The 23,676-nt window shown below is 36.7% G+C and overlaps 1 protein-coding gene across 1 annotated transcript in view; it reads left to right on the forward strand.

Moving 5' to 3' along the window:
* SHOC1 (shortage in chiasmata 1) overlaps nucleotides 1-23,676 on the forward strand; it is an 88,345-nt gene that overhangs the window by 19,096 nt on the left and 45,573 nt on the right. The window contains exons 5-14 of the mRNA XM_061163427.1: nucleotides 7,275-7,437; nucleotides 7,637-7,751; nucleotides 8,681-8,831; nucleotides 9,537-9,638; nucleotides 10,704-10,812; nucleotides 15,342-15,436; nucleotides 16,095-16,331; nucleotides 18,970-19,386; nucleotides 22,123-22,248; nucleotides 23,236-23,412. Coding sequence (XP_061019410.1) covers nucleotides 7,275-7,437; nucleotides 7,637-7,751; nucleotides 8,681-8,831; nucleotides 9,537-9,638; nucleotides 10,704-10,812; nucleotides 15,342-15,436; nucleotides 16,095-16,331; nucleotides 18,970-19,386; nucleotides 22,123-22,248; nucleotides 23,236-23,412 — 1,692 coding nt within the window. The remainder of the gene's footprint in view (nucleotides 1-7,274; nucleotides 7,438-7,636; nucleotides 7,752-8,680; nucleotides 8,832-9,536; nucleotides 9,639-10,703; nucleotides 10,813-15,341; nucleotides 15,437-16,094; nucleotides 16,332-18,969; nucleotides 19,387-22,122; nucleotides 22,249-23,235; nucleotides 23,413-23,676) is intronic.

Consider the following 23,676-nt stretch of genomic DNA (forward strand, 5'->3'; position numbering starts at 1 on the left):
CTGGTTCAGTTTTGGAAAGTTATACTTTTCTAAGAATTTGTCCATTTCTTCCAAGTTGTCCATTTTATTGGCATAGAGCTGCTGGTAGTAGTCTCTTATGATCCTTTGTATTTCAGTGTTGTCTGTTGTGATCTCTCCATTTCCATTTATAATTTTGTTAATTTGGTTCTTCTCCCCTTGTTTCTTAATGAGTCTTGCTAATGGTTTGTCAATTTTTCTTATTTTTTCAAAAAACCAGCTTTTAGCTTTGTTGATTTTTGCTATGGTCTCTTTAGTTTCTTTTGCATTTATTTCTGCCCTGATTTTTAAGATTTCTTTCCTTCTGCTGACCCTGGGGTTCTTCATTTCTTCCTTCTCTAATTGCTTTAGGTGTGGATCTAGGTTATTTATTTGACTTTTTTCTTGTTTCTTGAGGTAAGCCTGTAATGCTATGAACCTTCCCCTTAGCACTGCTTTTACAGTGTCCCATAGGTTTTGGGTTGTTGTGTTTTCATTTTCATTCATTTCTATGCATGTTTTTATTTCTTTTTTGATTTCTTCTATGATTTGTTGGTTATTCAGAAGTGTGTTATTTAGCCTCCATATGTTTGAATTTTTAATAATTTTTTTCCTGTAATTGACATCTAATCTTACTGCACTGTGGTCAGAAAAGATGACTGGAATGATTTCAATTTTTCTGAATTTCCCAAGGCGAGATTTATGGCCCAGGATGTGATCTATTCTGGAGAAGGTTCCTTGTGTGCTTGAGAAAAAGGTGAAATTTATTGTTTTGGGGTGAAATGTCCTATAGATATCAGTTAGGTCTAGCTGGTTCATTGTGTCATTTAAAGTTTGTATTTCCTTGTTAATTTTCTGTTCAGTTGATATATCCATAGTTGTGAGTGGGGTATTAAAGTCTCCCACTATTATCGTGTTACTATTAATTTCCTCTTTCATACTCGTTAGCATTTGCCGTACATATTGTGGTGCTCCTATGTTGGGTGCATATATATTTATAATTGTTATATCTTCTTCTTGGATTGATCCTTTGATCATTATGTAGTATCCTTCTTTGTCTCTTTTCACATCCTTTATTTGAAAGTCTATTTTATCTGATATGAGTATTGGAACTCCTTCTTTCTTTTGGTCTCCATTTGCGTGAAATATTTTTTTCCAGCCCTTCACTTTTAGTCTGTATGTGTCCCTTGGTTTGAGGTGGGTCTCTTGTAGACAGCATATATAGGGGTCTTGTTTTTGTATCCATTCAGCCAGTCTTTGTCTTTTGGTTGGGGCATTCAACCCATTTACATTTAAGGTAATTATTGATAGGTATGGTCCCATTGCCATTTACTTTGTTGTTTTGGATTCACGTTTATACAACTTTTCTGTGTTTCCTGTCTAGAGTAGATCCTTTAGCATTTGTTGAAGAGCTGGTTTGATGGTGCTGAATTCTCTCAGCTTTTGCTTGTCTGTAAAGTTTTTGAATTCTCCTTCATATCTGAATGAGATCCTTGCTGGGTACAGTAATCTAGGTTGTAGGTTATTCTCTTTCATTACTTTGAGTATGTCCTGCCATTCCCTTCTGGCCTGGAGGGTTTCTATTGATAGATCAGCTGTTATCCTTATGGGAATCCCTTTGTGTGTTATTTGTTGTTTCTCCCTTGCTGCTTTTAATATTTGTTCTTTGTGTTTGATCTTTGTTAATTTGATTAATATGTGTCTTGGGGTGTTTCGCCTTGGGTTTATCCTGTTTGGGACTCTCTGGGTTTCTTGGACTTGGGTGGCTATTTCCTTCCCCATTTTAGGGAAGTTTTCAGCTATTATCTCCTCGAGTATTTTCTCATGGCCTTTCTTTTTGTCTTCTTCTTCTGGGACTCCTATGATTCAAGTGTTGGGGCATTTCATATTGTCCCAGAGGTCCCTGAGGTTGTCCTCACTTCTTTTGATTCTTTTTTCTTTTTTCCTCTCTGCTTCATTTATTTCCACCATTTTATCTTCTACCTCACTATCCTATCTTCTGTCTCCGTTATTCTACTGTTGGTTCCCTCCAGAGTGTTTTTTATCTCATTTATTGCATTATTCATTTTTAATTGACTCTTTTTTATTTCTTCTAGGTCCTTATTAAACATTTCTTGCATCTTCTTAGTCTTTGTCTCCAGGCTATTTATCTGTAACTCCATTTTGTTTTCAAGATTTTGGATCATTTTTATTATCATTATTCTAAATTCTTTTTCAGGTAGATTCCCTGTCTCCTCCTCTTTTGTTTGACTTGGTGGGCATTTTTCATGTTCCTTTACCTGTTGGGTATTTCTCTGCCTTTTTATCTTGTTTAGATTGCTGTGTCTGGAGTGGGCTTTCTGTATTCTGGTGGTCTGTGGTTCCTTTTTATTGCGGAGGTTTCCCCCAGTGGGTGGGGTTCGATGATTGGCCTGTCAAGGTTTCCTGGTTAGGGAAGCTTGCATCGGTGTTCTGGTGCATGGAACTGGGTTTCTTCTCTCTGGAGTGCAATGGAGTGTCCAGTAGTGAGTTTTGAGATGGGTCTATGTGTTAGGTGTGACTTTGGGCAGCCTGTATGTTGACACTCAGGGCTGTGTTCCTGCGTTGCTGGAGAATTTGTGTGGTATGTCTTGCTCTGGAACTTATTGGCTCTTGGGTGGTGGTTGGTTTCAGTGTAGGTATGGAGGCTTTTGGATGGTCTCTTATTACTTAATGTTCCGTGTAGTCAGAAGTTTTCTGGTGTTCTCGGGTTTTGGGCTTAAGTCTCCTGCCTCTGGATTTCAGTTTTATTCTTCCAGTAGTCTCAAGACTTCTCCAACTATACAGCACTTATAATAAAACTTCTAGGTTAATGGTGAAAAGATTCTCCACCGTGAGGGACACCCAGAGGGGTTCACAGAGTTACATGAAGAAGAGGAGAGGGAGGAGGGAGATAGAGATGAGCAGAAGAAGAAAAAGGGGGACTCAAGAGGAGAGAGACAGATCTATGCAGTTCTCTGTTCCCAAAGTGTTCTCCGTAGCCCAGACACCCACAGAGATTCACAGAATTGGATTGGGTAGAAAAGGGGGAGGAGGCAGCTTGACGGGCGCACTCTCCCCAGGTGTGGTGCGCCTTCTCCCCCCGTGGTCCCAGCCTCAGTTTCCGCGCGTGCCTGTCGGGTTCGCCTTGTGTCTGTTCTCGGGAGCTGGCCTCTAGCCGCGACCCTCCCGGCAGATGTCAACCATCCAGAATCTCAGGAAGTCTTTGGTTAGAAGCTGGAAGCCTGTTTGCAGTTTGGTAGGGGGTGCCATCTCTGGGGCCTAGTTTGCCCCTTTCCCCTCCCCGCTGCCTCCTGCCTCCAGCGGGGGATGAGCCGGTCCGTCGCCAGCTAGCTCTTCTCTGGAATTGCTCAGTCCTTGTGTTCTGCGAATGGCTGGCAGTGTGTTCGGGCCAGTTAATTTTCTCTCTCTCTCTCTTGCTATCCCACAGTTTAAGTTGCTATCTCACGTTAGCTCCCTCCGATTGCCCTCAGGGCATTCAGGCCTGGTCCTTACCCGAAGCAATGCCACCCGCTCCTCTCCGTTCCGCCCCCATTTACTGGTGGCAGATGTGGGCGTCTGGGGTACTTTTCTGCTGGGAGTTGCTTTTAGACATGTAATCTGTGAGTTTTATTTATTTTTCCTCCCAGTTAGGTTGCTCTCCAAGATTCGAAAACTTCCCCAGACCCACCAGTGAGAGGGTTTCCTGGTGTCTGGAAACTCCTCTATTACGACTCCCTTCCCGGGACGGTTCTCCATCCCTAGCTCTTTGTCTCTCTTTTTATCTTTTATATTTTGTCCTACCTCCTTTCGAAGACGATGAGCTGCTTTTCTGGGCGCCTGATGTCTTCTGCTAGTGGTCAGAAGTTGTTTTGTGAAGTTTGCTCAGCGTTCAAATGTTCTTTTGATGAATTTGTAGGGGAAAAAGTGGTCTCCCCATCCTATTCCTCCGCCATCTTAGCTCCTCCCCCTTTACTTGCATTTTTAAAATTACTGGTGTTCAGTGTTCATTTGCATATTTTTATTTTGTGGAATGATTCTTTTTTGTCTCTTTTTCTATTCTTGTATTTTATCTTTATATATCAATGGTATCAATAACCCCAAATATATTTAACTTGAACCTAACCATTCCCTTTATGATTTCTTTCATTGTTTTTATACTTAGAAAATTCTTCCTTGGAGTAAATAAATATTTATTCATATTTTTACTTAAAGTTTCCTTTAAGATTTTATATGATTAAAAGTAAAACTTTTCAAAAATCCCAAATGTTTTGGCAGTGGTCCCAATATTATTTGGGGAATCCTCTTTGCTTTCCCCATTGATTAGAAATGTCACTTACATTATATGCCAAATCCTTATCCACATTATAGTTTGTTTCTGGATATTCTAGTATGTTTTACTGACTTGCCTATTATTGTGTCAGTATCATACAGTTTTAGCTATTTAATATACGAATATATCTTGTATTAATAGTCTTTCCCCCCCTATTCTCACATCTGTATTCTTCCAGATTTACTTTGTGATTACAAGTAATCTGATTAGTTTTCCAAATTCTAAGACAGACTTCTTGAGAAATTGAAACCTTTTAGTTTTTACCATAGTTAACCTTTTTTAGCCAGGAAAATGGTTTATTTTGCCTTTTCTTCAAGTTTTGTTGTTTTTATTTTTGTCTATTGGTAATGATCCTCGGTAACATTTTACGGTATCTTCCATAGACATTCTGCACACTTCTGGTGGTTATTTCTCAATATTTGTATGTTTGTGGCCATAATGAACACGTTTTTCCATTAATTTTTGACTAGGTTCATATATATATATATATGCATATATATATATATATTTGAAAACCATTTTTTATAATTTTTTTATCAGTTTAGTGAACTCAGTTGTTTTCATTTCATTGTATTGGGTTTTCTGCCAAGAATAACTCTATCCTCTTTCCTGTCAGTAGATCTCTTTTTTGCTTTTTTTTCATAGCTAACTAGCCAAAATTTTGTTTCCTTATGATAACTTAACACTCCTCTACAACAGAGGAAAACAGTCTCCTCATATCTGTATTGGTACATATACCAGTGTAATAAGGTAAGAGATCCAGGGAATGCATATAGTCATAAGACTATAAGGAAATAGCACCTGTTAAAACCTTCGTACAGATAAAAAGAACATTGGTTGTGGTGTGATGCTGCCCTCAGGTGGCTCAACAAAACAGAGTGGTTAGAAAAAAAGACCTCAAAACTGATATGGGATGACCCAGAGGGATGGGATGGGGAGGGAAGTGGGAGGGGGGTTCAGGATGGGAACACATGTAAATCCCATGGCTGATTCATGTCACTGTATGGCAAAAACCACTACAATATTGTAAAGTAATTAGCCTCCAACTAATACAAATAAATGAAAAAAACAAAAAAAACAAAAACCAATATGAGATGTCCCCATGGACTCCCGAAGTACTAGGATGAGCCTTTAGGAAGGAAAGACAGCTAGAGGATCAGTGTTTCAAAGTGGAAAGTGGAGATGGGGATATAAATGAATGATTTTTTAGTCTTTACTATTAATATGACTTCATTACTATTTACAGAATGGATGTACGAATGAATCTTCTTTAATTATTTCAGCTAAAGCCTGCTTAGACATGGTGGTGATTAGCCAGCTTTCTCTGGCATATCATGGGATGTTCTCAGCCACAGGATTGTCAGGAACTTAACAAGTTCTGATAAACAATCTCTTAGGAGGCTAGTTTACATAACAATTTCTCTTTTGGTATTTTAAGTTAGCACCAGGCAGAGGCATGGTCATGGCCTGCCTACTGGACACCATATATTTATTATGTACATGCGTACCAATGATGTATCAAATAGTTGGTCATGGGAGACCTCACTTCATACTATCCTTCTCTCATACCATTTAAAATTACTTAACTGAAAGGCCACTGCCCAGAACAAGAGACCATTGCTCCCCCTTCCATCCCTGGGCCTAGAAACTGCTAAAGCACTGATACTGTTAGCTAAGATTCTAAAGTGACCCAAACATGACAGAGTGAGGATAGAGAGGAGAAACCCGTTTCAGCAGTTAGGTGTTAGCAGTCGTGTTTTCTAACATGTAAGCTATATCACACTTCTCTAGAAGATACTTTGCTATATAGCTTTCATTGTAATTAATTTTATAACAAATGTGTTTGAACGACTTTAGAGTGCTAGAATCAGAGTTGGTCTCATTTGTAGGCTTTTTAGACCATCTCCACTCCCTAGTGTGAATCTCTGGAGATGAATTGGAGACCTTACGAGATAAAATCATGTAGAGAAGAAAAGACTGGGATCAGCAAAAGTCAAATGCTTTTATTTATTTTATTTATTTATTTATTTATTTTTTTGCTTTTATTTCTTTAGTCTTGCTAAGGCTAACTGGCTAGTTTGAGGCATAAGACCACGAGATAACTTCCTCCATCGATTACATTAATTTTACTGGGGAAAAAATCTGAGCCTTTACAACTCTTTCAGGATATTTGGTTACTACTCAGTGTACTGTACTGTGCTTAATCGATTGCTCAGTTGTGTCCGACTCTTTGTGACCCCATGGACTGAAGCCCACCAGGCTCCTCTGTTCAGGGGATTCTCCAGACAAGAATGCTGGAGTGAAGCTTTTCCTTCTCCAAAAGATCTTTCCAACCCAGGGATGGAACCTGGGTCTCCTGCATTGCAGGCAGATTCTTTACCATTTGAGCTACCAGGGAAGCCCTCCTCAGTGTACTGAATGTGAAATTGTGAAAGTGTTAGTCACTCAGTTGTGTCCGACTCTGTGACCCCATGGACTGTGGCTCACCAGGCTTCTCCGTCCATGGAATTCGCCAGGCAAGAATACTGGAGTGAGTTGCCATGCCCTGTACTAAACCATGTTAAATTTTTTTGAGCTTCTACCTCTGTACCAGTACCATGCAACATGATTTATTTGCACAGTACAATGAAGAACTAAAGAATTTAAAATTTGTTTGACTATTATGTATAAAATAAGCTACAATGATACATTGTACAACAGGGGGGAATATAGCCAATATTTTATAATAACTATAGGTAGAGTATAACCTTTAAAAATTGTGAATCAGTGTATTATACACCTGTAACTTACATAATATTGTACATCAACCACTCTTTAAATAACTAAATAAATAAAATGTGTTTGTAAACCCCAACTGTATCAATGGCTGACTACAGTAATTATCTAGATCCTTTTGTATAACTTTTAGATTTGTTCTTATTCTGTTATATTTCTTATTTATTTTCAGATTTGTCTATGGATGAAGAAATAATTTTTGTAAGTTATTTGATGGCCTATAAAAGTCACCTACCAACTTTGCACACTCTGTTGAGTAGGCTAAAACTATTTTTAGTAAAGGATCCCTTGCCAGATTTCAAAGCACAGATCTCCACAGAAGCTAAATTTTTCAGGTACTTAATTGCCCAGTGTCGTAAATATTTTTAAGAGGAGAAAATATTCTTTGTATGTTCACAAGTCTAGATGCTATCAATCATAGTAGTTTATTATTACCTCAAGTCTAATTTTAATCACTATGTATTTTGACTAACTACATTTGGTATGTACCTTGCTTTTAGTAAACACTAATTTAATGTTTTATTTTTTGTTAAGGGAGTGTTTCTCTTTTCAAGGAGATGTAAAATGTTTTGTGAAAGAAGATTTTTACATGGATAAAGAGGACTTTTGTCAGGAGAAACTCAAAGATACAGTAGGTTTAAATGAAGCTGTAGTATTTGCTTTCAGTAATTTTTAAATTAAAGTTAGTAAGTCATACTTTTATAAGTTGTGGTAATATACATTGGCCATCTACTGTTGCCAAGTTAAAAAACTCAATGATGGGTTGAACATATATCAATTAAAGAGTCAAATATACTTCAGAGATAGCAGTCTAAACCTTGGCTATGCATTGAAATTACTTGATAAATTTTAATAAAATTCTGAAGCCTGGATCCTACTCAGATTGTATTCTGATCTAATTGGTCTGGTGTGCATCCCAGGTATAGGGAATTTTAAAACCTCTCCCAATAATTTTAATCAATATACCTGGTATAGGACACTAAGAGGTTATATATACATTGGTCTTAAGACATTTAAACGTTTCTATTTTTTACAAACAAAAACTTTAACACACAGGGTAAAAATATTAATTCACCTGTTAGCTCCTTTTCTCCAGTCTCTTTCTTCTTCCCCTGTTAATCCTGAGAGCTATGCATATATAGTCTCACGTGTTGAAGAATCCAGTTCTGTCGGAATGAGAGAAATAAATTCTATGGAATGCAGTAAAGATCCATTCCATTCCACCTACTCTTTTTACTCCATTCACCAACTCTCATTTGCTGCAGTGATTGATTTAACTTAGAATTTTGAAATGTTATTAACACAAAAGAAAATATTTCTATATCTAGGGATATTGTACATCACTAATGTAAACAGTGGCCATGAAGGATTTTATTCAAACAGAAAATTGCTTGTAATATATTATTTTGGGCTGCTACACTTACTTTTAAAATAAAATGTCTGCAGAGCATTAAAGTTTTTGAGTGTGGATTTAGTTATTAAATTATACCAATTAAGCAAATGTATCTTTTTGTGAACTCAGAAATATTTGTTTGGAAAGCCTCACTAAAAACTTGTCTTACCTATATATTATTTTAGTCATCAACTTTGCTTGAATGTGAATTGTTAGTACCTATAAGCCACAAACAAGAAGTTGATATTCCATCACTCTCAGAACTGAAGGAGTCATTAAACTTAATGCCAGAAATAATAAATTATGCAGATGAAAATGAAAACCTTTCCAAAACAGGTGAGAATTAAATGGGTATGTTTGGGTATAAAAGAGCAACATTTGGAATCGTGGTGATAGAAATGTTCTGTGTCCAACTTCAGTGTTAGTATGCTGATTGTGATGTTGTATAAAGTTTTGCAAGATGTTACCTTTTTACATGAAATCTCTGTATATTATTTTTATAATTCCACATGAATCTATAATTATGTCAAAATTAAAATATAATTTCAAAAGGCCTCCCCAAAATCTATTACTTGTTAGAACTTCTTAATAATGTTTGTTACAAAAGTTCTTGTTCATTAAACCTTTTCTGAAACTTCAGATTTTTAAAAAGTTTCCCTGGTGGTGATAGTTTAGTCATTCAGTTATGTCTGGCTCTTTGCAACCCTATGGACTGTAGCCTGCCAGGCTCCGCTGTCCACAGGGTTTTCGAGGCAAGAATACTGTTGCTGCTTCCTTCTTCAGGGAAACTTCCCGATCCAGGGATCAAATCCGGTATCCTGTATTGCAGGCAGTCTCCTGCATTGCAGGCAGATTCTTTACCAATTGAGCCACTAGGGAAGGTTCTTACTTGGCTCTAATGGTGACTAAATGACTCCTCAGAGGAGTCATTGAGGAATGAACTGAGGAATGAACAGTTCACTGAGGAATGAACAAGATTGCAGAAACCCAGTATCATGGTATTTTTGCTGATAATAGACTTCGTATTTTTTGTCTTTTCAGATCTTACTATCAAGCATGGAGTTGACCTTGAGGATATAAAATGCAGCTCCATAGAAATTTTGACCATTCAAAATCAATATGAACCAGAGTACAGGCAACCAGGTAGAAATTTTGAATAAACCACTGAGTTTATCAGGGGATATCTATATATGATGTAAAAGTACAATACATTCACATATAAAGTCTACTAAGAGACAGTTTTCATGTTTAAAACTTGATTATTGCAAACCAAGTTCTTTTATCTATCCCTTACATTTGTTCCCATCATTAACATCCTTCTAGCATCAAAATTGAATAATATATATAACAGAGTTACAAAGATTGAAGAAGAGGAATGAAGGAAATAGCATTAATATTAAAAACAGAAATCTTATAATTTTATAGTTCAGTAATAAAATTTTACTTCATTATTAACAATCTAGTTTTGTAAATTTAACTTTTTAATCCCCAAAGCAATTCTATCATTATTGTTAATATTACTATACTACCAAATTTGGAAGGCCAGAATCATCTTTTGTTCCAGTGTAATGCCAGACTATGTTGCTTTCGAACTGTGCTGACAATACTGTTATTTAGTTACATTTTTATCTGGATCAAATTAATCATCTATTTGGAAGTTTGCTGTTTTATTTATGAGAGTGATAGAAACACATTGGCTCCGTATCATAAATGATGATTATTTTTTCAAACCCACCCTATAAAAACATAATTCTGTGCTAGCCCACCTAGTCTCCAGACTTTTTAAGGTGAAGAATTACTCTCTATTAATACTGTTTGCTTAACATCACCGGTATTTAGTACAGAGATAAAAATAGCACTGTGTCCTAAGTACTGACAGTATTAGTTGTCAGAATTTAAAACATTACTACACATAAAGTCTTAGAATTTATCTTAAATGGTAAATTTAATAAAGTTCAGTTATCATTGTATTTTTTAAAAATCACCATTATCATAGCTGAGACTCCATGTGATATATGTGTAGTCCTTTGTATAGATGGAAATCTAAAACTGTTATTTTGTATTTCAAATAACCCAAATTTATTTCGATTGAAAATTTTTGTTGTAACAGAATGATTGGACATAATAGTTGCTTACAAAAGTCACAAATTATACATATTTATTCAATGTTTATATAACATGATTTTTATTAATTTTTATATATTCCAGTAGAGTTAGAAATACCATTAACTCATCTAGACCTAACAAGCCACCATTCTTCAGTGAATTCATTATGTGCAGAACTTCAGACATTTCCATCTTCTCCTGTTTGTAAAATGTAAGTAAAGATTATATCTAGACCTCAGATTGCAATTCAGAAGAAGCAATCTTTAATTAAATCTCTCCATATAAAGTCAGTTTCCAAGATATTTCTGTGAAAAAAGTGTAAGAGATTAAATGGTGTTTATCATAAGAAACTGATAGGAATATATGAATATATATGTACATAACTGTTTTTATATGCACAGAATATCTTTAGAAGGACACATGAAAATCAAGTAATGTTGGTTGAGCCCAGAAAGGAACTGGGCAAACTGGAAATATATAGGAGCTAGTAAATGATGGAGCTAGGCTCTTTTATACTTTAAGTATTTTGAATGTGAATATAGCACCATCAAATATAAACAACTCAAAAATTTTAATTTTGAATTTAAACCATCTGCTTAGAAAATTGCCAGTGGATGCTTACCAATGACACTGCCTCTATTGGCACTCATTACCATGAAATACAGTGTAGTAGTGTATTGATTTGCTAGGGCTGCCGTAACAAATACCATAGACTGAGTGACTTAAACAATAGAAATTTATTTCTTCATAGTCTAGAGGCTAGAAATCTGAGATCTGGATATCAGCAGGGTTGGGTTCTTTCTGAGTGCTCCCTCCTTGGCTTGTAGAAAGCTGTCTTCTCCCTTTGTCTTCATGTGGTCTTTCCTCCATGCTTGTCTGTGTCCTGACCTCTTCTTAAAAGGACACCAGTTTTACTGGATTAGGACCCACCCTAATCACTCCATTTAACTTAATTACCTCTTTAAAGGCCTTACCTCCAAATATAGTCATTCTAAGGTACTGGCAGTTAGGGCTTCAAGATATGAATTTGAGGGAGAACACAATTCAGCCCATAGTAAGTAGTTAATAGCCCTGAAGTACAGCCAGATTGTCTGGCTCTGTCATTTACTAGCTCTGTAATCTTAGTTGCCCTGGGCCTCACTTCCTTATCTATTATATTGGGATAATGATAGTACATACTCTGAGTTCTCAGTTGTGATTGGCTAGTCTGCCAGAGGAGAATGCTATTGGATTACTGGAAGCAACTGGAGCATCTCATCACTAGCTGCTCAGGCTTCTACTAATGGTCTCAGGAGAGTGTCGCAGCATAAAATAAAGAAAGCTGACATTGAGGGCACCAGTTATCTTTATCTTCTGGCAAATAGGGATTTCCTTTAGGAGGAGTAAATTTGTTTTAGAGCTATGCAGAACTCTACCGTGAACTGCTGCTGCTGCTGCTGCTAAGTCACTTCAGTCGTGTCCGACTCTGTGTGACCCCATAGACGGCAGCCCACCAGGCTCCCCCGTCCCTGGGATTCTCCAGGCAAGAACACTGGAGTGGGTTGCCATTTCCTTCTCCAATGCATGAAAGTGAAAAGTGAAAGTGAAGTCTCTCAGTCGTGTCCGACTCTTAGTGACCCCATGGACTGCAGCCCACCAGGCTCCTCTGTCCACGGGATTGTCCAGGCAAGAGGACTGGAGTGGGGTGCCATTGCTTTCTCTGTACCATGAACTAGAACTGCCCATATCAGATATGAGCTCTAACAAAATAGCATGGGACAAATACAGAAACTCCCTGTAATTTGTTTAAATATTTTAATCCCTTTGTTAAAGTGCAAGATGTTTATTTGTAGGGTCTATATTTCTATTTGTATGTTTTCTTTTATGCTTTTACTTACTCCATATACTCTTGTTATTGTTGTTAACTCTCTAAGTCATGTCCTGTTCTTTGCAACCCTATGAACTTTAGCATGCCAGTCTTCCCTGTCCTTCACTATCTCCCAGAGTTTGCTCAAACTCATGTCCATTGAGTCAGTAATGCCATCCAACCATCTCATCCTCTGTCCCCCTGCCCTCAATCTTTCCTAGCATCAGGGTCTTTTTCAATGAGTCAACTCTTCATATCAGATGGACAACGTATTGGAGCTCAAGCATCAGTCCTTCCAATGAATATTCAGGGTTGATGTCCTTTGGGACTGACTGGTTTGCATCTGTTAAGGCAGTTTGTCAACTAGAAATGAAAACTAGCTGGAATTAATATAATCTTGAATTTCTCATAATGAAAGTATTTATTTAAACTGCAGTAAACTCATTTTAATCACACATGTTTTATACCTACTTATTGTTATAATTCAAACATCTAATGAGAATTTATGAAATTAAGTCTTATCTGTGCTTATGATTTGCCAGTTAAAACAAAAAGACTTTTAAATTAGCCAAAGGTTTTAGGGCCTTTTGAAACAACTTTAAGAAACTGTCTCATCACTGGCAAATCATTTCCATTTGTTCATGAACATAAAAACTTAAAAATCTCTTTTTAAAAATAAATTTACACATTAACTGTGAAACTGAAAACAAAGAGAACAAATATTTTTACAAAACAGAAAGGAAAAATAATATGTAATATTATTGTACTTTTAACTTGCTTTTATAGCCCTAATTACTTTTGTTTCAGAACACAACATTTTGGCTTGAGATATAACCAGTTAACAAATATTTTTAGTTCCTGCTACATGTAAAGCTCTATGCTAGATTTTATGGTGCTAAAAAAATGTCTGCATGGTGTTAAGCCTTTTTTCTACACTAACTGATTGCTGAATTGTGAATATATTTTGATATATGACCAAAGAAAATACCAAATTCAGACATGTCTTCAGAAAGCTTGATTAAGAATGAAGTCATCTGTCTATATTATGATCTTCTTCTGGACTTGGTTTGCCTAAATATTTATCCTTCCCTTTACTTTAAGATAATCATCTACAATCTGAGGTGTCAGGTTGTCAACCAACCTTGGCAAGGTTTAAGAACAGTCCAGTTTCTCAAATATTACCACCACATGCAAGATTTTTGGGTTATGTGAGTAAATTGGGTGATTTAGACTTAAGATCTAGTTGTCTGCTACTACCCAGAATTGTCAATCGAACTAGCAGTACTTATAAATTAGCATGTTCATGTATGTTCTGTGGGGCTTCCCTGGTGGCTCAGATGGTGAAGAATCTACTTGCAATGCAGGAGACCTAGGTTCAATCTGTGGGTCAGGAAAATCCCCTGGAGAAGGGAATGGCTACCAGCTCCAGTATTCTTGCCTGGGAAATCCCATGGACAAAGGAGCCTAGTAGGCTACAGTCCATGGGGTCACAATATAAACAGAGAAACAGAATACAATCACTTCTCACTTAGGAGGGTGTGGGAGTTTGGGGCATAGATTAAAGGGTTTGTGAATTAATGGTCTCTTCCCTGTTGATGTTCTTGTTCCGTCGTTTAGTTGTGTCCGACTCTTTGTGACCCCTTTATTTCTACACTAACTGATTGCTGAATTGTGAATATATTTTTATATGTGACCAAAGAAAATATCTTTGGACTGCAGCATGCCAGGCTCCCCTGTCCTTCATCATCTCCCAGAGTTTGCTCAAACTCATGTCCATTGAGTTGGTGATACCATCCAACCATCTTGTCCTCTGTCATTCCCTTCTCCTCCTGACCTTAATCTTTCCCAGCATGAGGTGGCTAGAGTATTGGAGCTTCAGCTTCAGCATCAGTCCTTCCAATGAATTTTTAGGACTGATCTTTAGGATTGACTAATTTGATCTCCTTGCAATCCAAGGGACTCTCAAGAGTCATCTCCAACATCACAGTTCAGAAGCATCAATTCTTCAGTGCTCAGCCTTCTTTATGGTCCAACTGTCACATCCTCACATGACTACTGGAAAAACCATAGCTTTGACTAGATGGACCTTTGTTGGCAATGTCTCTGCTTTTTAATACACTGCCTCAGTTTGTCATAGCTCTTCTTCCAAGGAGCAAGCGTCTTTTAATTTCATGGCTGCAGTCACTGTCCACAGTGATTTTGGAGCCCAAGAAAATAAAGTCTATCACTGTTTTCATTGTTTCCCCATCTATTTGCCATGAAGTGATGGGACTGGATGCCATGAGTTTCGTTTTTTGAATGTTGAATTTTAAGCCAGCTTTTTAACTCTCTGCTTTCACCTTCACAAGAAGCTCTTAAGTTCCTCTCCACTTTCTGCCATAAGGGTGGTGTCATCTGCGTATCTGAGGTTATTGATATTTCTCCTGGCAGTCTTGATTCCAGCTTGTGCTTCATCCAGCCTGTGCTTCATCCAGGCATTTTGCATGATGTGCTCTTCATATAAGTTAAATAAGCATGGTGACAATATACAGCCTTGACATACTCCTTTCCCAATTTTGAACCAGTCCATTGTTCCTACTACCTACTAATTTTTGACCTCATACCTACTAATGAGTTGTATTTACTGATTTACACTGCTTGTCATACATACTTCCTTCTCTCCTCAATACCAAAAACACACAGACACATCACTCACTTACCCACAAAACTGAAGGACCTGAACTAAATTTTAGGATCTTTTACTTCCTGAAAAGGTAAAGGAGACAGAAATTTTTTATAGTTCTGCTCCTCAGCCAGTAGAAGCTCCAGAAATTCTGTTTAGAATGGACTTGGATCCATTGTTATATTGTATTATATATATTATCTAATATTAAACTTTAACTCTTGTTTTTCAGTAATTTGCTTACTGCTGAAGAATCAGCTAACAAATACCATATGCTATGGCAGTTAGAAAGCTGCCGAAGCTCTCTGAACTCATTTTTGATTAGAGGTAAAAATTGATTTTGAATGCTAAATAAAAAGTATAGATGAAAAGGTACAATCAGTAGAAATGTATTGTTGTTGGACATGCTGCTCTGTCCATGGGATTCTCCAGGCAAGAATACTGGAGTGGGTTGCCATTTCCTTCTCCAACTCTGTCCCTACTTAAGCTGTAAAGTAATGGAAAGCTCTGTGCCACAATATCTAAAATGATCATTATCATAAAATCTGATAAAACATATCTTATTTAGGCTCATTATGATGAGAAAATTTCTGATTTAATAAATCTTACATTAATCCTTCAAAATATTATTGAGTGTATTAATTTAGTAATTACTAAAATGGTCAAACAAAACAAAGTTTTATTTCCTGCTAAATAGTAGAATAATTTTAACTTCATGATATTTCCATAGATTGAAATAAACCTTTATGTGACTTCTGTTGCTATAATATTTTAGACTTTTACAAATATTAGCATCTTGAAAATGAAATACTAGATATGTTTGTTTTATATTTACTCTAATTTGTAAAAATCTACTTTATAAGAGATTTCTAGTGTGGCTTTGTTTTTTTGGTTGGTTTTGTTTTTGTTTGTTTTTTTTTTTTCATTTTTTTGCCCTGTGGATTGTTTCTCATATTTGTTGTTTGGTTTGTTTTGATTTTTTAAGTGCCAAGAACTGAAGAGCCCAACAATCAATATTCACCTACAGATTTGAAAAAGATATTTTCTGTTGAAGAAGAAAAACTTGTGGTTAATCCTATAAATGCAGAGTGGTGGAAAGAAGCCAAACTAAATCTGACAGAAACTTTGGAACCTCTAAGTACACGTTTGTGTCATAATAATTTATCTTCCGATGATGCTAAACTGGAGGCATTTTTACCTACAAGTGTGCCTCAATTAGAACGTAAGTATAATAGTAAATATCTCTTCTGTAAATATTTTCAGAATGAGAACATGTTAGATACTGGCTTTCCAGGAGGCAATTAGGAAAATACAACTAAATTCCAGCATTTAATATAGCTCTGGCTCTGCCAGAATTTATAACTTTGACCTTCACTAAGCCCCATTTTCTTCCTTGAAAAAATTATGAAGTTTGACAAACTAATCCTTAAGTCTCTATCTGTTCTAAAATTCTGTATTCTCAGCTTTAAATCTCTAGACATTTTCAGCTAAAGAGACCTTATTTCCTTTTATAAATGATAATTTCTAGCCCATTTTCTGTTTACATCAGCCTAGGTGTAAACCAGCACCATTATTTTTCGACCTGACAGCTGAGTTTTAAGTGTTCAGTAATGTCTAGTAATCTCTTTTCATCAATAGAAATCATCCTTTGATACCAAAAGGTTTAGTCATTAGGCATTTTTAAACTTGATACAATTTAAGTATTTTATTTAGGAATTTTATATCTGTGGATTTTTTAAAAGATTTTATTCAGGAACTTTTTCTAGTATTTTATTTAGGAACTTTATGTCTATGTTCTCCCAAATTCCTTGAGCATATTTATGATCCTTACCTTGAACTCTTTACTGAGTAGATTGCTTATCTTCACTTAGTTCTTTCTGGGGTTTTATCTTGTTCCTTCATTGGGAACATAATTTTCTGTCTCTTCTTTTTGCCTAATTCACAGTTTTTATTTCTATGTGAGGGGTAGGTTGGTTATGTTTCCTAGTTTTGGAAAAGTGGTCTTTTGGAGCAGTTGTATATGTCCCAGCAGTGCACTCCCTTCTGGCCACTAGAGCTCTATGCGCTAGCTATATGCACTAGAGCTATATGCAGTATATGCACTATGCACAGCCCTATGTGGGCTGTGTAGGCACTTCTGTTGTTGCAGATTGACTAATGTAGAGTGGTCTGATAGGTGTGGCTGGCCCCTTGTCCAGTTGGTTGCCAAGCCCTGCTTTTGTATGGAGTCCACTGGCCACTAGTGGGTGGGGCTGGGTCACAAAGTGGCTGGCTGTGGACCTGGAGACCCCAGGATTACGGTTGACCTACTCATGGGTGGAGCCAGGTCCCAGAATGACTAGTTGCAAGGCTGGGAGTCCTGGATCTAGTGTCAGCCTGCTGGTAGGTGGAACTGGTTTTCAACTTGGTTAGCTATAGGGTTTGAGGCTGGGATCAGCCAGATAGTGGGTGGGTTTTATACTCTCAGGTGGCTGGCTGAGGAGCCCAAAGTGTCCCAGAGCTGATGTTAGCCTACTGATGGTCTGTGGTAGGGCTCAGATGATCCAGGACTAGGGCCCACCCACTGGCAGATGGAGCCAGGTCCTGGGGTCTCATAGCTGATAATGGCCTCCTGGTGGGCAGGGTTGAGGCCTAAGAGATCCTGGGCTGTTGTCCAGCCACTGGTGGGCAGGTATGGTTCCTTGCCCTTCTGGTAGACAGGACCACATCCCAGGGTGGCTGGGGGCTTGGGGGCCTGCTGGTAGGTGGTACTGTGTCCCCACACAGCTAGCTCCTGGGCCTGAGGAATCTCAGTACTAATGCCCAAAGGCTGGTGGGTGGGGCCTGACCCAGTGCTAATAAGCTAGAGGGAGGATTTCAAAATGGCACTTATCAGCACTAGAATCCTCATGGCAGAGCAAGTGTCCAAAAGACAGCTACTGCCAACATCTGTGTCCCGAGGGTGAGCTCCAGTTGCCCCTGCCTTCTTGGAAATCTCGCCAAGATCAGCTGGTAGGTCTGACTCAGGCTCCTTTCAAAGTATTGCCTCTGCCCTGGGTCTCAGGGTGAGTGAGATTTTGTGTGCCTCTTTTGAGAGTGGAGACTGTTTCCTACAGCTCTCCTGAAAGAAAGCCTTAAGCCTTCAAAGTCAACTGTTCTGGGGGCTCGCCTTCCTGGTACATGACCCCAACTATGGAAGCCAGATGCGGGGCTCTGTAAATGAAATTCTGGTTCATCCCCTAAAAGGAATCTCATACCCATTAGCAGTCACTCCCATTCCCTGTCTTATAGATTTGTCTATTCTGGATGTTCTGTAGAAATGGAATCATGAAATATGTGGTCTTTTGTGACTGACTTACTTCATTTAGCATGTTTTCAAAATGTGTCCATATTATAGCATGTGCATACCTTAATATAAAGTATTGATCAAGTATCTTGTCAAATTTTTAATTGGTGTTCTTTTAAAATGTTAAGTTATAAGAGTTCTTTATATATATTGGAAATAGTCTTTTTTAAAGTGTGTGTATGGAAAGTATTTTCTTCTGGTCTGTGGCTTGCTTGGTACATAAGTTTTTGACCCTTACCTTTGAACAACTGTTACCTCTAGGGCTGTGAGTAGCTGTAAGCCTATTGGCAATGGGCTGGAATTATTTCTTGGCCCAGTAACCTTAGTTCCAGTAGTAGGAAAAGAGGTGCTGAATTTTTATCCTTTAAAAAATTATTTTATTCAGAGAAAACATTGATTTTAAAAGCAGTAAACAAAGTCTCTTAAGGATCACATTATATTAATAAGAACCTAGAACTAAAGGTTATCTTAATACCCTAGTAGAACACCCATTTGGGCATGAAAATCATTGGATATTTTTATTTTCCATTTTCAGCATGGTTAGAACATGAAGATTGTTCCTCTCCTCTTACACTTATTAATGAGCAATCTACAAATGATCGTTTATCACCTCCACAAAAGACTCCATCTCCAACTAAAGAAGTATCAGACTTGCATCTTTCTGATGAATGTGTCTCTGTTGAAAGACCAAGAAAAGAAGAAAAACCAAAGAATGACCTAGAACTAGGTTATGGAATAATCCAAAATAAAGAAAATAAAGATCACTTGGAACTTGACAGCCCAGTACCATCTACTGAATCATCTTCCTCTTCAAGAATTGAAACAGCATCTTTTAAACATGGTAAAAAATGGGAGAATAATTTGGACCTTTTGAGCGATTTTATTATGCTGCGAAATAAGTATCCAACTTGTACCTCAAAGACTGAAGTCACAGACAGTGATGGAAAAGATGGTGGGTAACTTAGTAATAATTTGGTGTAGGTATGATAGTTTCAAGGACTAAACAGATTATTTATTATAGAAAGTAAAGAAATAAAGTTCTTCAGGTAAAACATGTTATTCTTCAAAGAAAATATCATTGATTCATGACACATTGTATAAAGAGATGGATATAGGATATACGGGTATAAATGTAGATACGTATTTTCCAAAAAATTTAAAAGCACATTTGAACTTGTAAGAAAAGCCACTATTTGTAAAAAACACTTTCTACAACTTAGTCATACAGATTCATAGTATTTCTAACTTTTGCTGATCTTTCTGCCATTCTTTTTTCTCTTTTAGCTCACAGTTCTACATCAATATTTTAACTTATATTTTAATATGTACTTAAGAATCTTTTTTCCATTTGATTGCTTATTACTCCTTTTAACTTTACCAAAGAGTTTCTGTTTGACTTGTAACTGTTTTACATTAATTGCTTATAAACATATCATTTCACTCCTGGTAAAAAAAAAAAATTCTAGAATTCTAATACTCTCGAATGTTTTTGACATAGGTTACCCAAGTGAAACAAGTACAAAACTATTTATGAGAGTTAGAGTATACATAGGTATAACTGTCCTATGTACTATTAATGTACACAAGGTCTTGCCCCTGAATAAACCAGAAGTAAAATATATACCAAAAATCAGTTTGAGGGTCCAGTGAGCTTGCTAACTAAACTCTCCAGAATTGTGGAGAGTAGCTTCCCAGCCCCAGGCTATGCTGGACTGGGCCAAGATTCCCCATGATTGGGGAACTGCTTAGGATTCAAGACATAGAAAAGCAGAAAAGAATGCTTGTTCCTTGTGTACAGTGTGATATGAAAGCCTTTTATAGATCTATTTAAAGTTACCATACTTTGTCAGTACATTTTCATGACAAAAAATTCAATGAAAATGCAGGAAGTTACTTAAAATCCCAGAATTTTATGACCCTTTATGTTGATATATATTCACTGTACAGTTTCTTTTTATATAACTTGACCACCTTATAACCTCCCTTCCTAGGAGACAACTCTATATGTAACAGATCTTTCTAACCAATTTGCACCATAATTCAGAGCACAATTTCTACACATTGAAAGAATGAGCAAAATAGAAAGAATTATCCTAGGAATGTAATACATAAATAGGAATTTTTATAAGATTTTTTGATTCCAGGCTCATGAATGTTTCTATTCATATTTGAGGCAAAGAAAAAATAACTCAATCCAAAATTAGCACTGACATCCTTTTCTGGTTGTCATACTTGTGATGATATCTTCTAATAAGGGATGTTGGCAACAGAGAGAGGAAGCAATAAGAAAGGAGAAAAAGATAAAGAGAATGTTTTCTTATTAAAAAGTTAGCCATTAATTAAACACTTAAAAGAATATTCATGGCAGGTGGGAATGCTTCTGCAGTCTTGATGTTTCTTGATGTTAGTTTTATGTTCCTGGCCTCTTTGTCCTTTAATGTGTTCTCCCTAGAGGACCTGGAATGAATTATGTGTATTGTAAATTTGAAAAAGAGTAAGTTGGCATAAGCCTACAGGAATGAGCTGCCCCACAAGTAGTAGGCCTTCTCCTCTGCTTCTCTATGTCGTGCATCTTTTCCAAGCAGGTCCCCAGCCATGCAGAACCCTGGCCCATCCAGTATAATCTGGGGCAGGGTAGATACTCTGCCGAATTCAGGTGTTTATTTAACAAGCTCACCTGACTCTCAGACCAAGCTTCTTTCTCCAACTTAGTTTTAATAACAGAGGTAATGTTTTGGTATGTATTTTTATTTCTTATCTTATTTTACAGTTGATGCCAGTGCAGGGAAGAATGTTAGAATTTATTAGACCCCCTCAAAAACCCTGATTTTTTTAATTAAAAAAAAAGATTCTTTAATCATAGCTACTTACATTGTTTATACTTGCAAATAATAACAATTTAGTTTAGGATATTTTACTCTGTTTTATTCTACTGTGTATTTAAAGCTCATAGAAGAAAAGTACAGTTATTGAACATTGTGTGCCAGGCACTAAATAACTTTTTAGAGAAAAATATGATACTGTCACTGACCTTGAGAAGCTTCCAGTATAATAGAGTGTACCAGATTTGCAGATAATTTCAGTATAATGCTGTCAGTGCCAGGAGAGTATGCCGAGCGCTGAGGAAACAAAAAGGAGAGGCACTTTTCTGGCCTGTAAGTAGAGTGTGCAGTTACATAAAGCTTGTTATAGAAAATGCCTGAGAGCTAAAAGGTATGTAGCAAGAAATGAGTTGAACATTGACTTAGCAACTGAACGGCAACAACAAAGTAAGAAGTGATCTTATTAAGAAAGGATGGAGACAGGTAGGGTTTGGGGCCTAGGAGAGGATTAGTAGCAGAGGAGGGGTATATGGGCAGTCACAGAGAAATGAAGTAGAATGGAATGTCAGGTGTTTATAACACCTTATAACAATACTCAAAGTAGATATATTAATCCATATTCTACACATGAGAAAACTGAGGCTTCATCAGAGTTGGGATTGAAACACTGATTTGATGCCAAAGTTCTTTCCTTTATTACCATTCAGCTTCCTACCCAGCACCATGTTAAGTCCAATGACCAGGATAGTTGTTCAGTTTAATATTGATGCATTTCAAAGAACTTTAACAGTTATGATCATATTATAAGAAAGCATTTTAATGAACATTAAGTTGCCCTGAACAATGCAAATTAATGTTTTCATTAGAACTTCAAAATGAAGAACTTTCTTTGACTCTCCAAGAAGAAAGCCCTATTGTTTGTAATAATAAAACCCTAGAGAAAACAAATCAGGAAAGGAGAGCAGATAATGTCATCGAAATTCCAGCATCAGGTATATATTATGCTATTTTAAATGCCTTCAAATTAAGTAAATTTGAAAGCTCATGTATTAAAATGTTTCAAGATGCTAATGTGTTTCTCAAATTTAGGTATCTAGAATATACCTTATTTTCCATGTAATTTTCTTCACTTGTTTCAGATATTTCTTCAGTCAAGTCTTACTTTCAAATTATTTCCAAACTCAGAATTCCTTATTTACTGCCTCTGCCTTCCCTGACTTGCCCTACTCTGGTCCTATAAGTATTATTTCTTCCTTCATTTAACTTGCTGATTTCCTGCATTCATCAGAGAAGAGCAAACTGCAGCTCCTCAAACTCTGACTCTTCTGCCCAGTCTGGAAAAATAAACCATTAATGGTTGCTTTCTCTGTTCTCTTACCCACCATCAGGATGGTGTTATTGATTCCTATACTGATTTAAATGACTTGTTCTGCCGTAAAGAAAACTGTTCTTTACATTGACTCCCAAAGAACTGCCTGCTTAAGAACATCATGCTCATTGTGAAAATCAATAAGGAAATAGATGCTAGTTCTTCAGTATCATTTCATCTCTCAGTTAAATTTCATTTATGACCTTTATATGATAATACAAATCTTTAAATACTGGTCTGGTGAAAACTAAAAATAATCTGTCACTGTTATAAATGTGTTCAGCTTAAGGTTATAAACTAGTAGTGGAGGGAAAAGAAAAAATATTATGTGGTTCTCTTTATATGGCTCCTCATACCTCCCCTGCCAAATTAATTCAAATAAACAAGATAGCCACAACATTATACTTATTCTACAGAGGTGTTTTTTTGTTTTGTTGTTGCTAGTTTATTTAGAATAAATATCCTAAAATAAGCTGTTATACAGTCTCATGATTTTTAAGGGACTTTGGGTGGAGTTCAGGTTTCCATGAAGTACCATGCATAATTGGTTTGTCAAAAAGAACATACCATCCTTATAAAAACACTGCTTTGAATGTTTTTATTTTTGCAGATAGCCAGTGCCAAGCATATTGTCTCCTGGAAGCAGCAGCTTCTCCTATCTTAGAAAAACTTGTATGCCTCTGTACTCTTCCTGCTGCTAACTGGAAATTTGCTACCGTCATTTTTGACCAAACAAGGTTCCTCTTGAAAGAACAAGAAAAAATAATAAGTGATGCTATTCATGAAGGTGAGTGCAAATAAAAGTCACACTATTTGAAAGAATATGAATTTATGGATTATTAGAAAATGCAGAAATTAGTCACAGATGGAGGCATAACTATAGTTCAGCATATGGCACCCACAATCCAAGATCAGCTAAGCAAGGATAAAAAGGTAAAAAATACAAGTATTCCCTGCTTTTCATGTTTGCACTATGCCACTTTGATTTTATGAAAGACCTGCATAAGTATATGTTTTCACTAGCTGAAAGAAATCAAAGAGGATTTTCATT

Source organism: Dama dama, chromosome 16, assembly GCF_033118175.1.
Source record: "Dama dama isolate Ldn47 chromosome 16, ASM3311817v1, whole genome shotgun sequence".
NCBI classification, from domain to species: domain Eukaryota; kingdom Metazoa; phylum Chordata; class Mammalia; order Artiodactyla; family Cervidae; genus Dama; species Dama dama.